This window comes from Pseudorca crassidens, chromosome 19 (assembly GCF_039906515.1).
Source record: "Pseudorca crassidens isolate mPseCra1 chromosome 19, mPseCra1.hap1, whole genome shotgun sequence".
Classification (NCBI taxonomy): domain Eukaryota; kingdom Metazoa; phylum Chordata; class Mammalia; order Artiodactyla; family Delphinidae; genus Pseudorca; species Pseudorca crassidens.
In genome coordinates, this window is record NC_090314.1 from 50,621,714 (window position 1) to 50,642,374 (window position 20,661).

Genomic DNA, 20,661 nt, shown 5'->3' on the forward strand with positions numbered 1-20,661 from the left:
AAAATACTAGTATGGTATTAACTTAAAGCAAAGAACAATTACTTTAAATCATCTTACAGCCCAAGTGTATTGTAAACCAAATAAAAAATCACTACGGGATCTGTTTTTTTTTTCTTTTAATTTTCCTCTCTTATGGAACCTGAATCTAAATGAACTGTTAAACACTTAGTCTAAAGGTATGCCAAACATTTCTTAAGGTCTTAACAAAGAATCAACTTTTTTTTTTTAAACAAAACGAGGCCTAGGTTAAATATTTTATTTGGCTTCTCAAGATGGACTGAAAAGTTGGGCACCAGCTCCAGACCAATTCCTGGACGCACATCAAACACAGCCCTGTCATTTACCCAGTCAGTCAAAACAATCTTTTCCATCTAACTCTTTAATGTTTATGTCCTAAAAAGCTGCTAATTGAATCCAGCTCTTGAAACCTTATTTGTTAAAATCTATACCATCTAATCTGTAAACGAACAAAAATGAAAAAATACATGTTAACTTTCCTGGCAAAACAAGAAAATCCACCATACGTAACCAAAATGGAGAGGGCGATGTTTTTAATATTTGAATAGTTTTCTCTTAAAATATGACAGAGACAAATTCCCAATGGTTTTAAGAAATTGAGAGTATCTCAAACTGTTTTTACAATTAAGGGGACACAGTGTATTTAAAATTCCTCAGAAAAATGTAAAAATACAAAATCACTCTACAAATTTAGCCCAGTATTTTTTTGGAGGGGTAGGGAATAAGTGTAATCTTTTCTCCTAACTTTACTCGTGAATTTTTATAATGTATCATATTCAGTAAGGAAACCACAGATAAACACTTTAAGATCTGTTGAGTCACACTAAAAACCTCAAACTCATTCTGCAGAAAATCAAAATCCCTGTTTTCTCCCTCATTTTCTTATTGTGTATACAGCCTAGAAGGAATTAAGTGGCCACCAGCCAATTTCTAATACTTTTTGCACACCTGGAATCACAGGTTCTTTCCACCATCACTGACACAGGACTGACTCCAGAGAGGAACAGATAGAGTAGATAAACTCTAAAGCAACAAAGATCCCTTATAAAGGTTTCCATTGCTTCCTAAGAAAATAAGGAAACTGAATGGGGGGAAGTAGGGGAGACAGGCATCTCCCAATCCAGGTTTTCCATTAAGAACCACTCAGTTAATGATTCTTTGCAATCTTCCCTAAGGAAGGTAAAACTGTCATGAAAGTAATATATTTTAAAAACTGCAGCCAACATATACAGTCAGGCTAAATTCTCAAATACCTAATTCACTGCAAGTTTTTATCTCGAAAGTTCAGCCAGTGGACTGGGATGTGACACACAAGCATTCAATTACAAAATTAGTCCATATAAATCTCAAAGTCTAGTGGAGGCAAACATAATTACAGTTTATTCTTACACGCGCACCCACACACACATACACACACAGATTCTCTAAGGAAAGCCACCTTTCTCACCACATATCTGAATATCAACGTGGATAATTAAGAATGAATACTGAAACTAGGATAAGTACACTGGTTTCCATTACACTTTTCAAACCCCAAATAATTTTTCCTTATACTGGGGTAACACGACCATGTAAGAATATCAAAAACGGCGCTGTAAGCATAACGTACCTGTAACGTTAAAGATTTCATGCACTTGGAATCATAAACACTTTGTAAGAAAAGCCTGCTATCTAGCAACCCCTCCAGACATTCTTTTCCATTTAGAAAAGGGAAGGGGAGGAGAGTGGGGAGAGAGAGAAAACTTCGCTTAAAGTCTGTCTGAGTACATACTTAGAAATGGACCCAAAAAAAGGTGTTTTTAAAGCAGGTCTAGAGTTAGCAGTGAGACACAAGCTCTGCGGCCTACAAGGAAAAACCCCAAACACGCTACCCTACAATCAAACACTTCCAAAACACAGAGGGTACAATGAGCCCGAGTCGTCGGATCAGGCAGACACACCGGAAAAGTCAACCTCAGTCTCCTTCCCTCTCAAAGCCGTGCGTTTCAGGTGTGTGGCACCGGCTGCTGTGGCTGGCAGCAGAGAGGGAAGGTCTTGCACGCGGGCACAAGTGGGCGAACAAGTTAACAACCAGGGAACACACACACACACACACACACACACACACACACACTCTCTCCCGTTAAGCGCTCCATCTTTAAGGAGTGTTTACTGCGCGCAGTCAGCAGCCGGATTCAATAATCTCCACAGGAGCTCCTCATCCCCTCCACGACCCCACCTGGGCAGTAGCCCAAGGGCTGCTCCCCGACGCCCCGGGAGAGAACCGTGCTTCTCGGACCAGGCTTTTCGACCTCAAATCCGCCAGGAATTCCAACCGGGGGACCCCCCCCAACAAAAGACACCCGAGTCACCCTTGGCTTTTGTAAGAATTTCCAAACAAGGCAGAGTGGTTTGCAATTACTCTCCCTGAACTAGGCCTTCCCACGTTCCCGACTCTCCACTCACCATTGATCGCGACCCTGGCCCTTCTCAAGGCCACAGGCACCCCCCCGCCGGCTCGGCCACCCCGCGGCCGCCCCGGCCCGGCTCCTGCCGCCCGCCCAACCCCCTCACCTGTCAGGCGCAGCTTGACGGGCCCGTTCCTCCGGCCCCCGGGGTTAGACATGTCCCCGGCGGCGGGGGCGGCGACGGGGCTGCGGCCGCGGCGCTGGGCCCGGGGCCGGCGGGCGGCGGGCGGGGCGGGGGCGACGGCGAGGCGCGGCGCAGTCACCACAGCGGCCGGGGCTGGGGCCCGAGCAGCCGGCGCCGCGGCCGCCACGGCCGGAGGGTCCCGGATGTGCCGAGCGTCGTCGCCATGAGCCGCGGAGGGAGCGGGACGCCGAGCTCCCCCCTCCTCCCACTTCTCCTTCCTCGGCCCGGGACGCACAACAAAGCGGCAGCCGCGGCCGGCCGCGCCGCCTCCGCCCGCTCCCGCGCCCCGGCTGCCTCCACGCAGCCGCCTCCGCCTTTCCCTCCTCTCGGCTCGGCAAGGCCCAGGAGCCGACGGGGCCGGTCGGTTGAGGCGGGCGGTGCTCGGCGGCGCCGGAGCAGGACTCGGGGCTCGGCCGCTTCCTCCTCCACCCGCCCTCTTGTCTGAGGGAACCGGGTCTTGGGGCCGCCGCCGCCACTCTTCGGCTCCGGGGGCGGGGAGGAGACGGGGGGGGGGGGGGGCGGGACAGACGGGGGCGGGGCCGGGGGCGGGGCCGGGGGCGGGGCCTGGGCAGGCGCGCGCAGGGTGCCTGGGGCGCCGGGGCGCCGGGGCGCCAGGCCCGGGTTCGGCCTGGGCGCGTCGGTCTGTGTTGGTGTGTCCTGCTGTCCCATGCAGGAACTTGAGGAAGGAGCGGGCAAAGAAGCAGAGTGGCGGCGCCGAGGTCTGTGGTGCCAGCAGGGCCTAGTGTTCATCCCGCTTAACGGAGAGCTTTTGTCAGTGCAATGCAGACCGCTTTTATTAGACGCCCACTGTGTGCAGGGCTCTGAGAGGCTGGGGCGAGCAAAGTGATAACCGAATCCGCTGCGCTCCGGATTGAGCGTCGCTGGGGTGAGGGAAGAGACACTATTCCCTTACCGAGGGTTCCAGCAAATCCCCCGAGGTGTTTTGCTCCTGGTATCGTAGTTGCCACCACCATCCAGGACTCACCTGGTGAACGAGATCAGGTTACCGGCCTGCTTGGGCTCCTTTTTCAGCTGTAGCTCAAGGATAGGAGGATAATAATGCCTGCAAGGATAATTAACAAGATAAGCCTTCGAGAGCAATGTATGAAAAGCTCTTCGTACAGCACTGTATTTCGTTATCTCAGGAGGGAAAAAATAGAAAATGAAATAAAAATAAGTGTACCTTACCCTTTGACCCTGTAATCGCACTGTTAGGAATTTATTCTTGATATGATAGTACAGATGTTCTTTGCAAACTTCGGTTAATAACAAAAGGGGGATGAGCTAACAGCCTAATGGCGAATTACATCAACAGCATGGGTTTTAATGCCATTTAAATGGCAATTATGAAGACCATATAATATAGAAGAGTTTACAAATAATCAAGTTTAAAAGCAGAATAAAAAGTTGTATGTATGCATGCAAACGTATGCATGGGGGATTTTTTGTGTGCCTTATTAGTTTTGCTTAAGACTACTACTATTGCAATTTTAAATGTTTAATAAAGTCTGATATATTTTAATCCTAAGTCAGTGTCAGTCATTTCTTTTAATTCATCAGTGATGTCATTTTATTCTCCAGATCAAGTTACCTCCAAGAACATCTCATCAGTCTGGATACAGCCCTACAATTAAAGTGATCCAAAAATTATATAAAGTTCTGGAAGTTAGACTAGAAATTCAGGGGACGGTGCTAGAAATTCATTCAACAAATACTGAGTGCCTACTATGCGCAAAGCAGTGAACAAGTTCCTTTAGAAATGCTTCTTTGTGCTACAGAAGCTCTGAAGATACCCTAATCAATTTCAACAATAGTTGTGATCACAATTTAAACGACTAGATGTATAATGGCAATAAAACTTAGCAAACTGATGTATACATACGCATTTGCCCCATTCTAATGGCACCCACTGTTCCCAACCACCCACTAACACAATTTGTAGCTTTGTATTAGGTAACAAAAGTTAGGATTTCAGAACACAATGGAGGAGCTGTGGAGATTGCCTGTTGTGAAGTTTAAAGCAGTACATTCAAATATGTAAGTGACAATTCAGAAAAATGTATACATGCTTAATATGCAGAGGAGGATTTGTTTACTCTTGCCTGCATGTAAGTTTAAATCTCATTGTTTAAAAAAACGATTCATATAAGAATAGTTTAGGGACTTCTCTGGTGGCGCAGCAGTGGTTAAGAATCCGCCTGCCAATGCAGGGGACACGGGTTCAAGCCCTGGTCCGGGAAGATCCCACATGCCGCGGAGCAACTAAGCCCGTGCGCCACAACTACTGAGACTGCGCTCTAGAGCCCGCGAGCCACAACTACTGAGCACGTGTGCCACAACTACTGAAGCCTGCGCGCCTAGAGCCTGTGCTCGGCGACAAGAGAAACCACCACAATGAGAAGCCCCTGCTCACCACAGCTAGTGAAAGCCTGCGCGCAGCATCGAAGACCCAACGCAGCCAAAAATAACCAACAAATAAATAAATAAATTTAAAAAAAATAATAAAACCATTTATACTGTTCAGGAGAGCTAAACTTTCACTGGATTACATTTCAGCATTAGATGCACAGCATTGCTTCATCATGGCAACACTTTTAGACATATTTTTGAGAAAGAAAGGGAGTAATAACAATTCTTAGGAATTCACTCTTTTCTTTCTGCCTAAAACAGAAATCTACTTCTAATGTAAATTGTACTTGCACAGGTCTCTAATGGGTATGGGAATTGCAGAAAATCTTTTCAAAGCCTTTTTATTCCCTTATGACTTCTAATTTGCTTTCAGTGGAATTGTGCACCTTTTATCGAATCATTGTTTTAGGCATCTTTCTCAAGTATACTGACTCCACCTATTTTATACCAATAAAATATGTCTTTTTCCATAAATGCCACTTAATAGAACCTGCCAATGAAAATGCTGTAACAACACGTTAAATAGCATTTTTGAGCAGAAGTGGTAAACTTTTTCATTAACTTATTTTAATCACTTAAAGTTGCACTCTTTATGATGGTATCCTAGACCAGAGGTGAAAATCTACACAGAGTTCTAAGAATATCTAAAATCTTTTGTTTAAATATGTTTCTATTTTCCAAGGCTAATGTTAAATTTGATGTGACTTTGCAAGAAAATGCTTACCATCTGTAGTTGGTATTTTTCTTCTGCTCCAGCCGTTAATACATTTTGTACATAGAAGAGTTGTCTCCAGTAATAAAAAATCTGTCAGAGGTAAGTTTATGTTAATAATGGTACTCCTGTGAAGCTATTTTTGTAGTGTAAATTTCAAATTTAATACAGTTTATGTGCCATGGAAAAAGCAAACATCACGCACTCAGCAGTTTCTACCACTGCTTAAAAATTCAACTTTCTTTAATGTTTAACTGTTATTAATTTGATTTAATATTTAGTTCTAGCTTCCTCCAAATCAGCTTGTAACTGATGAAGCAGCCAAGCACAGCCCCCATATACTTGCTGTTATCAACCTGACTCTCCCTCTCCAACCTCCACTCATTTCCTCTCTGCCTCTGCCTGTCCCAGGTCCTCAAAGTTAGGTTCACTTAAAACCCTCACATGTAGTCCTGTTCTGACATGATTTAGGATTAGGTCACATTCTGAGCTGTTCTCTGTGACCCCTTCCCTCACACCCTCCCAGCACACCTGGTCCCCAGTGATGGAAGTTGCAGTCACATCTGGGACCTCTCTCTCCAGGTGTGGGCTCCCCCATGCTACTCACCTCAGCTCTGGCCTTCTCCGCCTCTACCTTGGTGTACTAAGATGGTAGTCCTTACCCACATCCTCTTCTGAGGGAATCTGCCCTCACCCATGGCTCTAACATAGTATCCTAGGCTCCACCCCCAGAGACACTGGTTCAATAGGTTGGGGTGAGGGCCCTGAATTTATGTTTCTAATGCTGCTGGTGGAGAGAACCCACTTTGAGAACCACTGCCTTAGACTAGGGATGAGCCTGGGTGGCTCCGTTTGTACTTAGGTGAGCTTGGCCTCAGCTAACTGAGCCAAAGGTGGATGAGTGACCAAGTGGCAGATCAGATTTTCTCTCCTTGGAACATGAAATGGAACACTAAGCCACTGAGTTAGTGGTGGGGAGCTGAGCGGAGATGTCCTAGAGTTAGCAGCTGAGGAAGCCATTTTAAGGTTCAATTAGGTAAATAAAAGAGGAAATGAGTGTGTAGAAGGAGACTAACAAAACAGACAAGCAGAGAGAAATGGAGATAAGAGGCTTCATAACTCTAGAGAGGGAAACAAAGAGAGTGACCAATTTCCTGCCAGTACTCCCAGCCCAGGTGTGACTTCTTACAATTCATTTCCAAGGGATCTCACAGTGCAGAATAATCACCCCATCCCTTACTTAAGCAAGTTTAAGCGGATCCCTCCCCCTTTCATTCACTTTGTCTCTCCTTGGAACACATTTTCCTCTTCAGGCTGTCCTAAACTCTTCCCTAAACACCCTTAGATTCTGCCTTGTTCCTGCCTGTGTTCTCCCCAGAACTGAGTCTCACCTACAACCCAGCCTGTGGCTTGGATCCTACCACCCAGGGGCAGCACTTCTAGGATCTAGTGCAGTCTAATACATATGCCTATCGTGCTCTTGAAATATGACTTGTGATGCCCTGCAAGTATAAAATGCACGTTGGATTTTAAAGACTTAGTACGGGGCAAAAAAAAAAAGAAGGCAAAATATGTTAATCTTTTTTATATTAATGACACATTGAAATGATAATATTTTGGATATCTTGGATTAAGTAAAATAAAGTCTTAATTTCCCCATTTCTTTTTACTTTTTCTAATATGGTTACTGGAAAATTTGAAACTACAAGTGTGACTCACTTTATATTCCTATTGAACAGTGGTGATCTAGAGGATAATGACCATCCCACCCATCTAAACATCTACCCAGAATGTTTGCTACCAGCCAGCTGGATTCCCCACCAGTGTTCTCTGTGCTCTGCCCAGCACCGGACTTTCCCTGCATCACTCTTTAGACCTTATCCTACCCACCCAGCTCTGCAACCAATTTCTATAACTAGGTCAATACAACAGCAACTATCTCACCCTAGTGAGTGTGGGACGATCTTGTGCCAGGACCCTCTTTCTGCCCCTACTCCACCTACCTGGGTTTGACCTAAATTGACTATCATACTTTGTGCCTAAGTCTTACGACTGGACAGATCTTACACAGCAGATCATACGTCCAGTAGAGAGATGGGCTAGATGACCTCAGTTACAGGTTGGATTTTTGTCCCCCACAAAAGACATGTTGCAGTCCTAAACTCCACCCCCTGAACCTGTGAATGTAATCTTATTTGGAAATAGTGTCTTTAATTAAGATGAGGCCATTAGGGTGGGTCCTAATTCAATACGACTGGTATCTTTAAAGAAGAGGAAAATGCTGTTTGAAGTCAGAGACACACAGGAAGAATGCCATGTGATGACAGAGGCAGAGATCGGAGAGTGAAGCTGCAAGCCAAGGAAAGCCAGCGATTGTTGGCCACCACCAGAAGCTGGGCGGAGGCAAGGAAGGGTTCTATCCGTACTGTCAGAGAGAGCATGGCCTTGCCAACACCTTAATTCTGGACTTCTAGCCTTCAGAACGGGGGCAAAAGAAATTTCTGTTGTTTTCCGCCACCCAGTTTGTGATACTTTCTCACGAGAGCCCTAGGAAACTAAAACAACCTCTCAATCCCTTCCATACCCAATTATATTATATACAATACAGGTAAAAAGGCACATTGTATAACTAATTTTCATCATTTGTTACATTTATAATAGTGTGCTTTTTAAAAAAATTAAAAATCCTGTAAATCTAGGCAGCTTTTATGTACCCATTTTCAAATGTCTTAAGTATACACACTGCCCTATGATATTGTGAATTCTGAGTTAAAAGAGAATGTAATTTGAAGGGATTGCATAGTTTCCAAAGCCAATTTGGTGATTTAAGCGTGGAAGTATTACAATGAAATGTTTGAAAAGTTATCTGTGCATGGTTTGCTGTAAGCTGATATCATGAAGCAACACATCTTTTCAGGATGAGGTAGCAGCCCCAGCCCCGGGGGAAAGGGAGCGGGCGCATCGCTCAACTGCAACTACTTTGGACAACTGAGCAACACGAGCAGGCTCTAAAAAACAGTCATATCCAATCATCTTCAAAATAAAAACTGTAGTAGCTACAACATAATTCTCTAAGGGTGGGATGGGAGGAGATGTGGAAATATTTGTATGATGCAGTCTTTATGGGTAATGCAGAGAATATGGGCCAGAATGAGATCAACATGGCTCATAAGCCAATGGGTCAATGTCAACCATTGCTTAAAAACCTTCAGTGGCTGCTTGTTGCCTTTGGAATGCAATCCAAACAGCTTTAGTGGCATAAAAGGAATGCTCATGATATAAATATATAAATTTTTTAAAAGCAGAAAACAAAAATATACGTGAGGAGTGATCCCAATTCCAAAATAAATATACATATACATTCATTCATTCAAAATGATATTTACTAAGCATATGATAGCGTTGAGCACTGTTCTTAAAGCTTGTAATCTAGTGGAGGGAGACAACCAATGAGGAAACAATACATAAAATACAAAGGGTAAGAAGAGAATTATCTGTTGCTCTCTAGAATGCACTTTCAATGTTTAGGTCAAATCAATCACAGTGATTCTCCAAAGTTTTACCAAACATGTTGAGAAAGATTTTACCTCTTTCCCACTAAACATAAACCAGGAAGGACAGACACTGCAGGGCCATATTGTGGCCCTCAATGGCAGACACTGTCTGAGATTAGAATCAACACAGAGGAAGAGGGGCCAAGGAATGAAGAGAGTGGAATATGATCTTGATTATCCCATTAAGCCCCTGGATCCAGCCGTTCCTATAGCCATCACATAGTTTGGGTCAGGTCTTCAGTCACTTGCCCACAAGAGTCCTAGCAGATACATTCAGGGAAGCAGAATCTCTGGGGTGGAAGCTGTAATCTGCCTGGTTAATAAGGTCTCTGAGTGAATAATCATTGAGGAGGTAAAGAATTGGCTCCAAAACACAGGCCAGCAAACTTTTTCCGTAAGGGGCCAGAGAGTAAATACTTCAGGCTTTGCCAACCATAGAGCCCCCTCTGCAACTACTCAACTCTGGTGTTGTAATGCAAGAGCAGCAATGGATGAATGGGTGTAGCTTTGTCCTAATAAATCTTTATTTACAAAAGCAAGCGGTGGGCTAGATCTGGCCTACCGTGCATAGCGCTAACCCCTGCTCTAGATCTAAGGCCATAGGTAAAGAGCACAGCATCATAACTGGGAGGGTCAGTAGAATTCAGTAAAGTTTTTCTCCAAGATCTGTGAAATCTGAAACTAGTTATTGGTTGAGGGAAAGCTGCCAATACAATTCTAACAACAGCTAATGGTTATTGGGAATTCCCGGGCGGTCCAGTGGTTAGGACTCTGCACTTGTACTGCAGGGGGCACAGGTTCGATCCCTTGTGGGGGAACTAATATCCTGCATGCCAAGTGGGGTGGTCAAAAAAAAAAAAAAGAGCTAATGCTTATTGAGGGCTCACTACGTGCCAGATGCTGTCCTGAAGGATATATCACTCAGGATGCTTGGATTAACAAGAAACAGAAAACCTGACCCAGACAAACTTAAATAATAGAGATTTATTATTTCACATAACAAGTAGCTCTGAGATACGGTTGATTCCGTAATTGGAGTTTCAGTGGTTTAGTGATACAGTCAAGGACCCAGGTTCTTTCCATCTCATGCCTCTGCCTTCCTCAGGGCTTTGGTTTTGCCTTCAAGTAACCATGACCACAAGATGGCTACGACAGTCCCAGGCCTTGTGTCCAGACCAAACAGTCTTCAGAAGAGACAGATCATCCCTTCCTCATCTGCTTCTTAGGAGTGAGGAAATCCTTCCCAGAAGCCCCTTCACACTAGCATCTTTCCCTCTCAGCTCTCATCGGTCAGAATTTGATCCTAGCCCACTCTTAAACTAATCATTGGCGAGCAGAATGGAGTTTCCAAGATTTAGTTGAGACTAATCAGGAATCACTCCTGATCTAGGCTATGTAGAGAATTCAGAGAACAATGCAGAGGATGTATGAATACCTGAACGGAATCAGAGTTCTGTTAGAAAGGAAATAGGGGGGCCAGGAATAGATATTGGATAAGCAACCACAAGTGATATTATTAAGTGATATTCTTTTCCATGTTTTACAGATAAGAAAATAAGGTTCAGGGACTTCCCTGGTGGCACAGTGGTTAAGAGATCGCCTGCCAATGCATGCCCCTCCTAAGAGGGATTCAGATCCAGGTCTGCAACTACAGTGCCCACGACCTCCATCACCACACTAATGTGCTATGGTAGAACTGAGGACGTTAGGGAAGAATAGGATAACTCCAAAGATTATCTCAAAATCAAGTAAAATTGAGCCAGTTTATTAAACCTGTGATGTAACCAGACCTCCCTAGCAGGGTGAACCACTTCACTTTTGCTCTGTAACAAACCACCTCATAATTCAGTGTGTAAAACCACAATCATTTATTTAGCTCACAATTATATGAGTCAGCAATTTAGACTGGGCTTCTGAGCTCAGCTGGATTCACTCATGCATCTTTGGTCAGCTGCTGGTTAGCTAGCAGATCAACTGGGGACTGGTTGATCTAAGGTGGCCTCAGGTGGGACGGCTTGTCTTTGTTCCACGTGGTCTCTCATCCTCCAGCAGGCTAGCTTGGGCTTGTTCACAGGGAGTCTGGGCAGAGTGCCAAGAGGGAGAGTGGAACCATGTAAGGCCTATGGAATCCTAACTCGGCTCTAGGAAAAGTTACTACTTTATTAGGGACTGAGCTGAAAAAGGATTTTCTTTTCTCATTCCACAGAAAGATTAATGCAATAAACACTTTTGTGCAACATTATGCCCCATTCCCATAGTTGTAGCTTAGGGAGTGATCAATAGGTTGGCCTATTTCATGGCCAACATCACCTAGGCTTCCAGAGCGCAAGGACTCTTAACCAGAGCTGGCAGATGATGCCAAGAAGTGGAACATGGATTCAGTACAGAGAATTAGAAAAGTAGCACCGTGGTCAATAGACTGAGGCTGGAATAAGACAACATGAGGAGAGCATCTGAAAACCAAATGTTAAAACCCAAAGACAGGGCTTCCCTGGTGGCGCAGTGGTTGGGAGTCCGCCTGACGATGCGGGCGGCGCGGGTTCGTGCCCGGGTCCGGGAGATCCCACGTGCGGCGGGGCGGCTGGGCCCGTGGGCCGTGACCGCTGAGCCTGCGCGTCCGGAGCCTGTGCTCCGCTGAGTGAGGGGCCGCAGCGGTGAGAGCCCCGCGCATCGCAAATTAAAAAAAAAACAAAAACCAAAGACAAAATGACATCCAGTCTTGTGCTCCCACCAAAAGATATTCCATATGGCAATCAAGAGACTAGAAGGACTTCCTTGGCAGTCCAGTGGTTAAGACTCCATCCACGGTCCCAATGCAGGGGGCACGGATTCAATCCCTGGTCGGGGAACTAAGATCCCACATGCCTCGAGGCACGGCCAAAAAAAAAAAAGAGAGAGAGAGAGAGACTAGAGCCATATTTTTACTATCCTGGTAGAATAAATATAAACTATACATTCATTCATCAAATATTTATTGTACCAAACCCTGTCAAACTTGAATGGAATTCTTAATTTTCAAGTTGCTGTCTTTAAAAATATTCTTCAGGATGACATATTATCTTTATAGGAACTAAGAGGGTTTCCCTTCAATATCAGAATTTCCCTATTTGCAAAATTATTAAAGCATGTGGTGTAATCCATCTGAAAATATTGATATGCCTTGTTTCTGAATTCATTCACTACTGTCATTAGCAGTTTAAATCTATGACTGTATGTAGGCATTTAAAACATTCTGGAATTAATTTCTAAGGAAAGGCAGTGAGCACAAGTAAGTTGTTTTTCATCTTATGAACCCATTCAGAAATTTGCCATCTTTAAGTATGAACTTACACAGCATGAAGCTTGGCCCGCATCGTTTCTGAAAGTGGAATTTGGCTCATGTGAGTTCTCATAACAAAAGAGGGATTGCCAAAACTAGCAACTTGCTTCAACTACAGGTGAAATAATATTCTTACAGAGTAAACCTCACACTGTGAAACCATTCAGAGTCAGTTCACTAAATGTTCTCTAGAATAGTTTTCCACAGAACCGAAACCATGAAAAGTGATTCAGCCAGTCAAGGCCATGGAGGGAACTCCTCTCCTGCATCATCATGCAGGAGTCACAAGAAAGAACTCTGGGTAAATCAAAGTGAAACCTGCCTACCCTCATGGTAGAGTAGCCTGAAAGGAGAGGTTCTGTTGACTTAGCTTTTACAGCCTGGAGTAGAGGCATGGATATAGAAAATGTTAGAAAATGTTCATGAATATGAATAGAAAGATACATGGAAAATAAAAACAAACGCTATCTACTGTATTGTTCAACGTTCATTGTGAATTTTCTTGTTGGGAATAGCAATTTCAAATTGCCATTTGTGATTACGTTATAGCTAAGTAATCTATAATATACGCAACTAATAGAATGCCATATTGGCCATTAAAAATGCCAAGTAGGTAAACTATATTAGCACACTGAAATGTATAATTGTAATAAAGTTAAGTTTAAAAGCTAAGAGGGGACTTCCCTGGTGATCCAGTGGCTAAAACTCCAGCCTCCCAGTTCAGGGGGGCCTGGGTTCGATCCCTGGTCAGGGAACTAGATCCCACATGCAGCAACTAAGAGTTCGCATGCCACAACTAAAAAGATCCCACGTGCTGCAACTAAGGAGCCCACACATCGCAACAAAGATCCCGCATGCCGCAACTAAGACCCAGTGCAGCCAGATAAATACATAAATATTAAAAAATAAATAAATTAAAAATATTTAAGAACATTGAGTTAAGCATCACCAAGTAGTACATATTAAGAAAGAAGTTGAGAACACATGACCTAGTGAGTAATTCTGTTTCGAATAAAAACTTTATATCCCAGCAAGAAATAACAAACTGTCTTAATATTGAACCATAGAGGGACACTTAAATAAATTATGGTACATTGATATTATGGAATACATTCAGCCATTAAAATAATATTGTAGGGCTTCCCTGGTGGCGCAGTGGTTGAGAGTCTGCCTGCTGATGCAGGGGACACGGGTTCGTGCCCCGGTCTGGAAGGATCCCACATGCTGTGGAGCGGCTGGGCCCGTGAGCCATGGCTGCTGAGCCTGCGCGTCCGGAGCCTGCGCTCCGCAACGGGAGAGGCCACAGCAGTGAGAGGCCCGCGTACCGCAAAAAAAAATAATAATAATAATAGTATTGTAGAAACATATTTTTAAAATATTAGATATATAGCATACCTATAATGCATAAATATTAAACATTATTTTTTATATAAAAATTTTTTTAATTTATTTTTGGCTGCGTTGGGTCTTTGTTGCTGTGTGCGGACGGTGGCTTCTCTTGTTGCAGAGCACGGGCTCTAGGGACGAGTGCTTCAGTGCTTGTGGCACACAGGCTCAGTAGTTGTGGCTCACGGGCTCTAGAGCACAGGCTCAGTAGTTGTGGCTCACGGGCTTAGCTGCTCCGCAGCATGTGGGATCTTCCCAGACCAGGGCTCGAACCCGTGCCCCCTACATTGGCAGGCAGAGTCTTAATCACTGCGCCACTGGGGAAGTCCCTAAATATTATTAATATGTATATTTCTTTATGTGGGAAAATGCTTCCAATATGCTGTCAAGTGAAAAAAACCTTTATAATATAGTACTACTGTATAAATATATTAACAAAAATAAAATATATATGCACATTTAAACATCTTAAAAAAACACACCCAAATGTAACAAGAAGTCATTTCTAGATAATAGGATTTCTATTTCTTCTTCTTTTGCATATTTATACTTCCACTTTTTTCTATAATGAACATCTGTTACTCATGTAATAAAAGTTTAAAATATTGCCTTTTTAGTAAGATTAAAAACATGCAGGGACTTCCCTGGCGGTCTAGTGGTTAGGACTCCATGCTCCTGATACAGGTGCACGGGTTCATTCCCTGCTTGGGGAACTAAGATCCCACATGCTGTGTGGCGCAGCCAAAAAAAAAAAAATGCAAATAAAAAAGAATGAAAGGATGACATACTCCAACCAATGACATACACCAACAAGGGTGTATCAACTACATGACATCATCAACTAGATGATGGCATCATATGGGATTTTTATTTTCCTCTTTAACTTCGATGTTTTCTGAATTTTCCACGAAGAGTATAAAATCATATTTCATGTTAGTAACATTACATATTACTGATAGAAATTATTTCACCCCATATTGGATAAATGGGCAGGGGAAAGGAAATGGTTAGTTAGGACAAAGGTTACTTCAATAAACTAAAAATAAAAACTTCTGCATTATCATCAATTGCTGTAGATTCCTTCTTCAGAAATGTGATTGTCAATGGCAAGATTCCTAAATGAAGCCAATAAAGGTTTACAGTAATTTGCAAATACCAGCAACACCTTTGTATTGGTCCAAATGGTGGTGGGATCCCTGAGTCAACATCGCCCCCTTCCTGTGGTCATAGCATTTTTCTCTGAGACAAGGACAGCCCTATGCCAAATTCAAGTGAGAAAACTGGAGCTTAACAGGGATCTCTTGGGTCACTTAGATTCAGATTCAATTGCTCAAGTAGAAGCTGAGGGAGATGTGAACCAACAACACCCCCTGTGGAAATTTCAGGCTCTTAGCTGACAGTGGGTTCACCATGAGTCATTCCAGTGTCATGGGCTGTTAGCTGAATTCACAGCAGGATTCTATTGGGGATGAGGGTCATGATAGTCGCCCTCTACCCACAGCCCATCAGCCTGCGCCGTAAGCAATACTTTCAGTTCTGGGTGCTATACTGTAAAAAGGACAAAGGAGAAAGAAATCAAGATGCTGAGGCACTTCAAGCCATGCCCCATGCAGAATGAAAAGCTGAGAAAGAAAATTCAGAGGAACACATCAGCTGCCTTAAAATAACTGGTAAGAGATCGCATTCAGGTGAATTAAAATTCTTCCACATGGTTTTGCAGGGAGGAGCCATGACCAGTGTGGTGGAGTTGGGATTAGAATTCTATTGAGACAGACCTTGAGACAGGAAGAAGGCTTTCTGAGTCATTTGAATTGGCAGAAGATACACTGGCTTTGAACCTGCTCCTCAGAATGTGGTCTGCAGAACCACAGCATGGACCTCAAGGGAAGCCCACTAGAAAAAACTGCTAGGGGACTTGCCTGCTGGCACAGTGGTTGAGAGTCCACCTGCCAATGTAGGGGACACGGGTTCGAGCCCTGGTCCGGGAAGATCCCACATGCTGTGGAGCAACTAAGCCCGTGTGTCACAACTACTGAACCTGCACTCTAGAGCCCACGAGCCACAACTACTGAGCCCACGTGCCACAACTACTGAAGCCCGTGTGCCTAGGGCCCATGCTCGGCAACAAGAGAAGCCACGACAGTGAGAAGCCTGAGCACTGCAACGAAGAGTGGTCCCCGCTCACCGCAACTGGAGAGAGCCTGTGCACAGCAGCGAAGACCCAATGCAGAAAAAAAAATAAAGAGTATGAATAAAAAAATAAATTTATTTAAAAAAAAAAAAAAAGAAATAAGTGCTGGGTCTCACTCAAGACATACTGAATCAGAACCTGCAGTTCAAAAAAAAGATGCCCAGGTGACTCAAATGCACATTCAAGTTGTGGGGGCACTGATCTGGACTGCCCACCTGGGGAGGGGATAAGTGTCCTGTTGCGCTGGAGAGAAATCAGAGGCTGAGCTACCGTCATTCAGGAAACTGAGGAGAACTTAAACTGGAGGAGTATCTGAGAAAGATTTATGAATAAGAATGTTCATTGAAGCAGAGTTTGAATTAGAAAATCAAAATCTGGTAAAAACTATAATGAGAAAATACAAAGCCATTAAAAATTATATCTTAGATGAATATTTAAAAGCATTAAAATATTCATTAAAAATGGTCATAATACTTTAAGGGAAAATAAATTACAAAATAATATGTACAATGTGATATTTACCATGTGTATTTAACATTCTCTTAAAAGTAATTATGAGAATCTTAAAAATATACTTAAAAGGTTATCTAGCCTATGGAGACTGATTGTTTTTTTAAATGTTTATTATAGAAAAAGGAAAAATTGCTCATTATAAAATTTGGAAAATGGTAAACACTATAAAGGAAAAACTAAAAATGACTTATCTATCACTCAGAGATAACCATTGTATATTTCCTTTGACTGCTGATTCTATGCAAATTTATGTATTTTAAATAATATTTTTCTGATTATAAAAGTAATACATGTTCAATGTAGAAGATTTGGAAAATCAGAGAAGTACAAAGGAGAAAATTTTTAATATTTAGATAAAATCACTATTAATATTTCAATCCAGCTTGTGTTTTTATGCATAAACATAAAAAAAATTTAAACCAAGTTGTAATCATACTGTAAAAACAATTTTACATCCAGATTTTTCACCTAACATGAGACTGTTTCCATATCATTAAATATTATTATTATAAGTGGCTATATAGTTGGGTTTTTTTTTTTTGGTACACGGGCCTCTCACTGTTGTGGCCTCTCCTGTTGCGGAGCACAGGCTCTGGACGCGCAGGCTCAGCGGCCACGGCTCACGGGCCCAGCCGCTCCGCGGCATGTGGGATCTTCCCAGACCAGGGCACGAACCCATGTCCCCTGCATCAGCAGGTGGACTCCCAACCACTGCACCACCAGGGAAGCCCGGCTATACAGTATTTTATCCTGTAAATATACTTGATTTATTGCCCATTCCAATAGTGATGAATATTTAGGTTGTTTCCAATTTTCCACTAGTTTACATCTGTAAAGAATACACTTGCTGGGCTTCCCTGGTGGCACAGTGGTTAAGAATCCACCTGCCAATGCAGGGGACATGGGTTCGAGCCCTGGTCCGGGAAGATTCCACATGCCGCAGAGCAACTGGGCCTGCATGCCACAACTACTGAGCCTGCGTGCCACAACTACAGAGCCTGCGTGCCATAACTACTGAAGCTCGCACGCCTAGAGCCCGTGCTCCTCAACAAGAGAAGCCACTGCAATGAGAAGCCCATGCACCACAACGAAGAGTAGCCCCCGCTCGCCGCAACTACAGAAAGGCCGTGCGCAGCAAAAAGGACCCAATGCAGCCAAAAATAAATAAATAAATAATTTTATATATTAAAAAAAGATACACTTGCTCATGACTCCCTGGTCATTTTATTAGACTGAGTCCTAGAACTGGGATTACCTTGAGGTCAAACGGCATGAACTCTTTCTAGATACAGCCTTTTTTCAGAAAAATGAGACACAGTCTCACTACATGCCCACCAGCCTTTCTTTTCCTAAAAGCTGACAGTGTGGACTGGCAAATTCTCTGAACTCAGAGACTTTCTTGGAATTTATTTGTTTTCTTTAATGACACACATATTCAGTTTCTTCCGTACCTGTTTGCTTATTCTGATACACTACTTTTTCATGGATCAATTATGGTCATTTATAGTTCTCCTGAAAAATTTTCTACTTCATCAAGAATTGCAGATTTACTAGAATTGAGTTGAACATCATATGTTTTAATTTTTAAGGGGTTTCTTCCCATCTGATATTATATTCTCTTCCTCATTTCTAATTGTAGTTATTGTGAGGGTTCCCCCTTTTTTTTGTCTACTTAGATCATCAGATTGTTTTAATATTTCAAAGAATCAGCCCTTCAATTTGTTTATCAATTCAAACTTATTTCTGATTCATTTACTTTTCTTTATTATTTCCTTCAGAGAATAACTTCCCAAGCCTAAAAACAATAAAAGTGACTACAAAGGAAAAAATTATGCATTTAACTCTATAAAATTATTTTTAAAACTTATGCAGACCCAAGAAAAATTAACACAAAAGTAAAAGAAACAGACTGCACTCTGTTCCCAAATGTGATTAGGAAAGTTTTAATATTTTTATTATGTGGACAAATTTACAAGAAAAAAACCCCAAGAACCCAAACGATTAATGGACAAAGTACTTGCACATGTAGTTCAAAGAAAAATTTTTAATATTCAAAAATATTTAATGGGGATATATGTATATGTATAGCTGATTCACTTTGTTGTAAAGCAGAAACTGACACACCATTGTGGAGCAATTATACTCCAATAAAGATGTTAAAAAAATAAAAATTTTTAAAAATAAAGGTTTCCCTATAAAAATTTTTTAAATTATTCAAACGTTAAAATATGTATAATTAATTGAATCAGGAAAATACAACAATAAAGAATAACCTCATGTTAGAGTTTCATAGAGCTCACTGCCTTTTTTTTATAATAGCCTTATTGAGGTATAATTCACTTGCCATGCAATTCATCCTTTTAAAGTGTACAATCCAGTGGGTTTTAGTGTATTCACAGAGTTGTACAACCATATCACTATCTAATTTTAGAACATTTTCATCACCCCAGAAAGAAACACTGAACCCACTAAAAGTCACTTCCCACCCCTCTCTCCTTCAGCAGTAGACAACCGCAAATCTACTTTCTGCCTTTTTAGATTTGCTTATTGTGGACATTTCAAATAAATGGATTTACAGTAAGTGGTCTTTTGTGACTGGCTTCTTTTACTCACTATGTTTTCAAAGTTCATCCATGTCATAGCATGTGTCAGTATTACAATCCTTTTCATTAATGAATGATATTCTATTGTATGAATAGACCTCATTTTTGTCTATCTATTCATCATGGGCATTTGTGATGTTTCTACTCTTTGGTGATTATGAACTTTCATGCTCAAGTCTTCATGTGGAAGGACTCTGTCTTTTACACAGCTGGAAATATATAACTTGGATGTAACTCTTTGACAAAGTCATATATAAAATGTCCATAGCTTTACCATAATCTCACCTCTCAGAATCTGATTCAAAAAACCAATAATATAGGATGTGGGAAAGCACTAAGTAGAAAACTGCTCATGATATTATTTAAGCATGTGCCCTGTTTCTCCAGCAAAGGGACAAAAATAAGGACCCATCTTCTTTATAATTTACATGACTGGAGACAAGTTGCTGTCTTTCTTTTATCCCAAGAAGCTTTCCCCAAAAGCTTCTGTGCTTCTTTTTGACTAAGAAAATGGGTCAGTCACCAAAGGGACCCATCTCTGCCACAGTTGCTGGGTGGCTCTCCCAGAGGGCTGGAAGGAGGCTGCTGGGCACTTGGGCACAGGTTGGCTACCCCTGCTCATTCCCCCAGAAGGGCAGGCTTCCGGCCCCAGCCCCTCCCTGGCCCACCCTGGTGAGATCCTCCCCCAGCCCCTTCCCCCACCCCACGCCCCCACCCTCCGGTGTCTTTTGGATGACAATGAGGATCATCTCAGCCCATTAGTGAGACTAATACTATGAAGTCTCATTAAGCGAAGATTTTCCCACCACTTCCCCACAACTTTTGAGCTCTGCCGTCCAGAGTTTGGATGGAATGGTCTCACACTCTGAACTCTTGGAAGCCCTCAGAGTCTGGGGTGCTCTTTGCTTTACATGTACCTGACCACAAGGAGCCACCCAAGGGGGTCTTCCTAAAGATCAGTCCTATGCTCCCCTGGTGGCGCAGTGGTTAAGAATCCGCCTGCCAATGCAGGGGACACGGGTTCGATCCCTAGTCCAGGAAGATCCCACATGCTGTGGAGCAACTAAGCCTGTGTGCCACAACTACTGAGCCTGCACGCCTAGAGACTGCGAGCCACAACTACTGAAGCCCGCGCGCCTAGAGCTCATGCTCCGCAACAGGCGAAGCCACTGCAATGAGAAGTCTGCGCACCGCAAAGAAGAGTAGCCCCCACCACAACTAGAGAAAGCCCACGCACAGCAACGAAGACCCAACGTCGCCAAAAATAATAAATTTTTTAAAAAGATCAGTCTTCATTCCATCTCAACAGAGAGGTGTCTCATCTG

General features: G+C 42.9%; 1 protein-coding gene across 2 annotated transcripts in view; it reads right to left on the reverse strand.

Moving 5' to 3' along the window:
• SMURF2 (SMAD specific E3 ubiquitin protein ligase 2) overlaps positions 1-2,656 on the reverse strand; it is a 118,046-nt gene extending 115,390 nt beyond the window's left edge. For both annotated transcript variants that reach the window (XM_067715023.1, XM_067715021.1), the window contains exon 1: positions 2,572-2,656. In XM_067715023.1, coding sequence (XP_067571124.1) covers positions 2,572-2,623 — 52 coding nt within the window. In that variant the 5' untranslated portion in view covers positions 2,624-2,656. The remainder of the gene's footprint in view (positions 1-2,571) is intronic.
• Between the last annotated feature and the right edge of the window lie 18,005 nt (positions 2,657-20,661).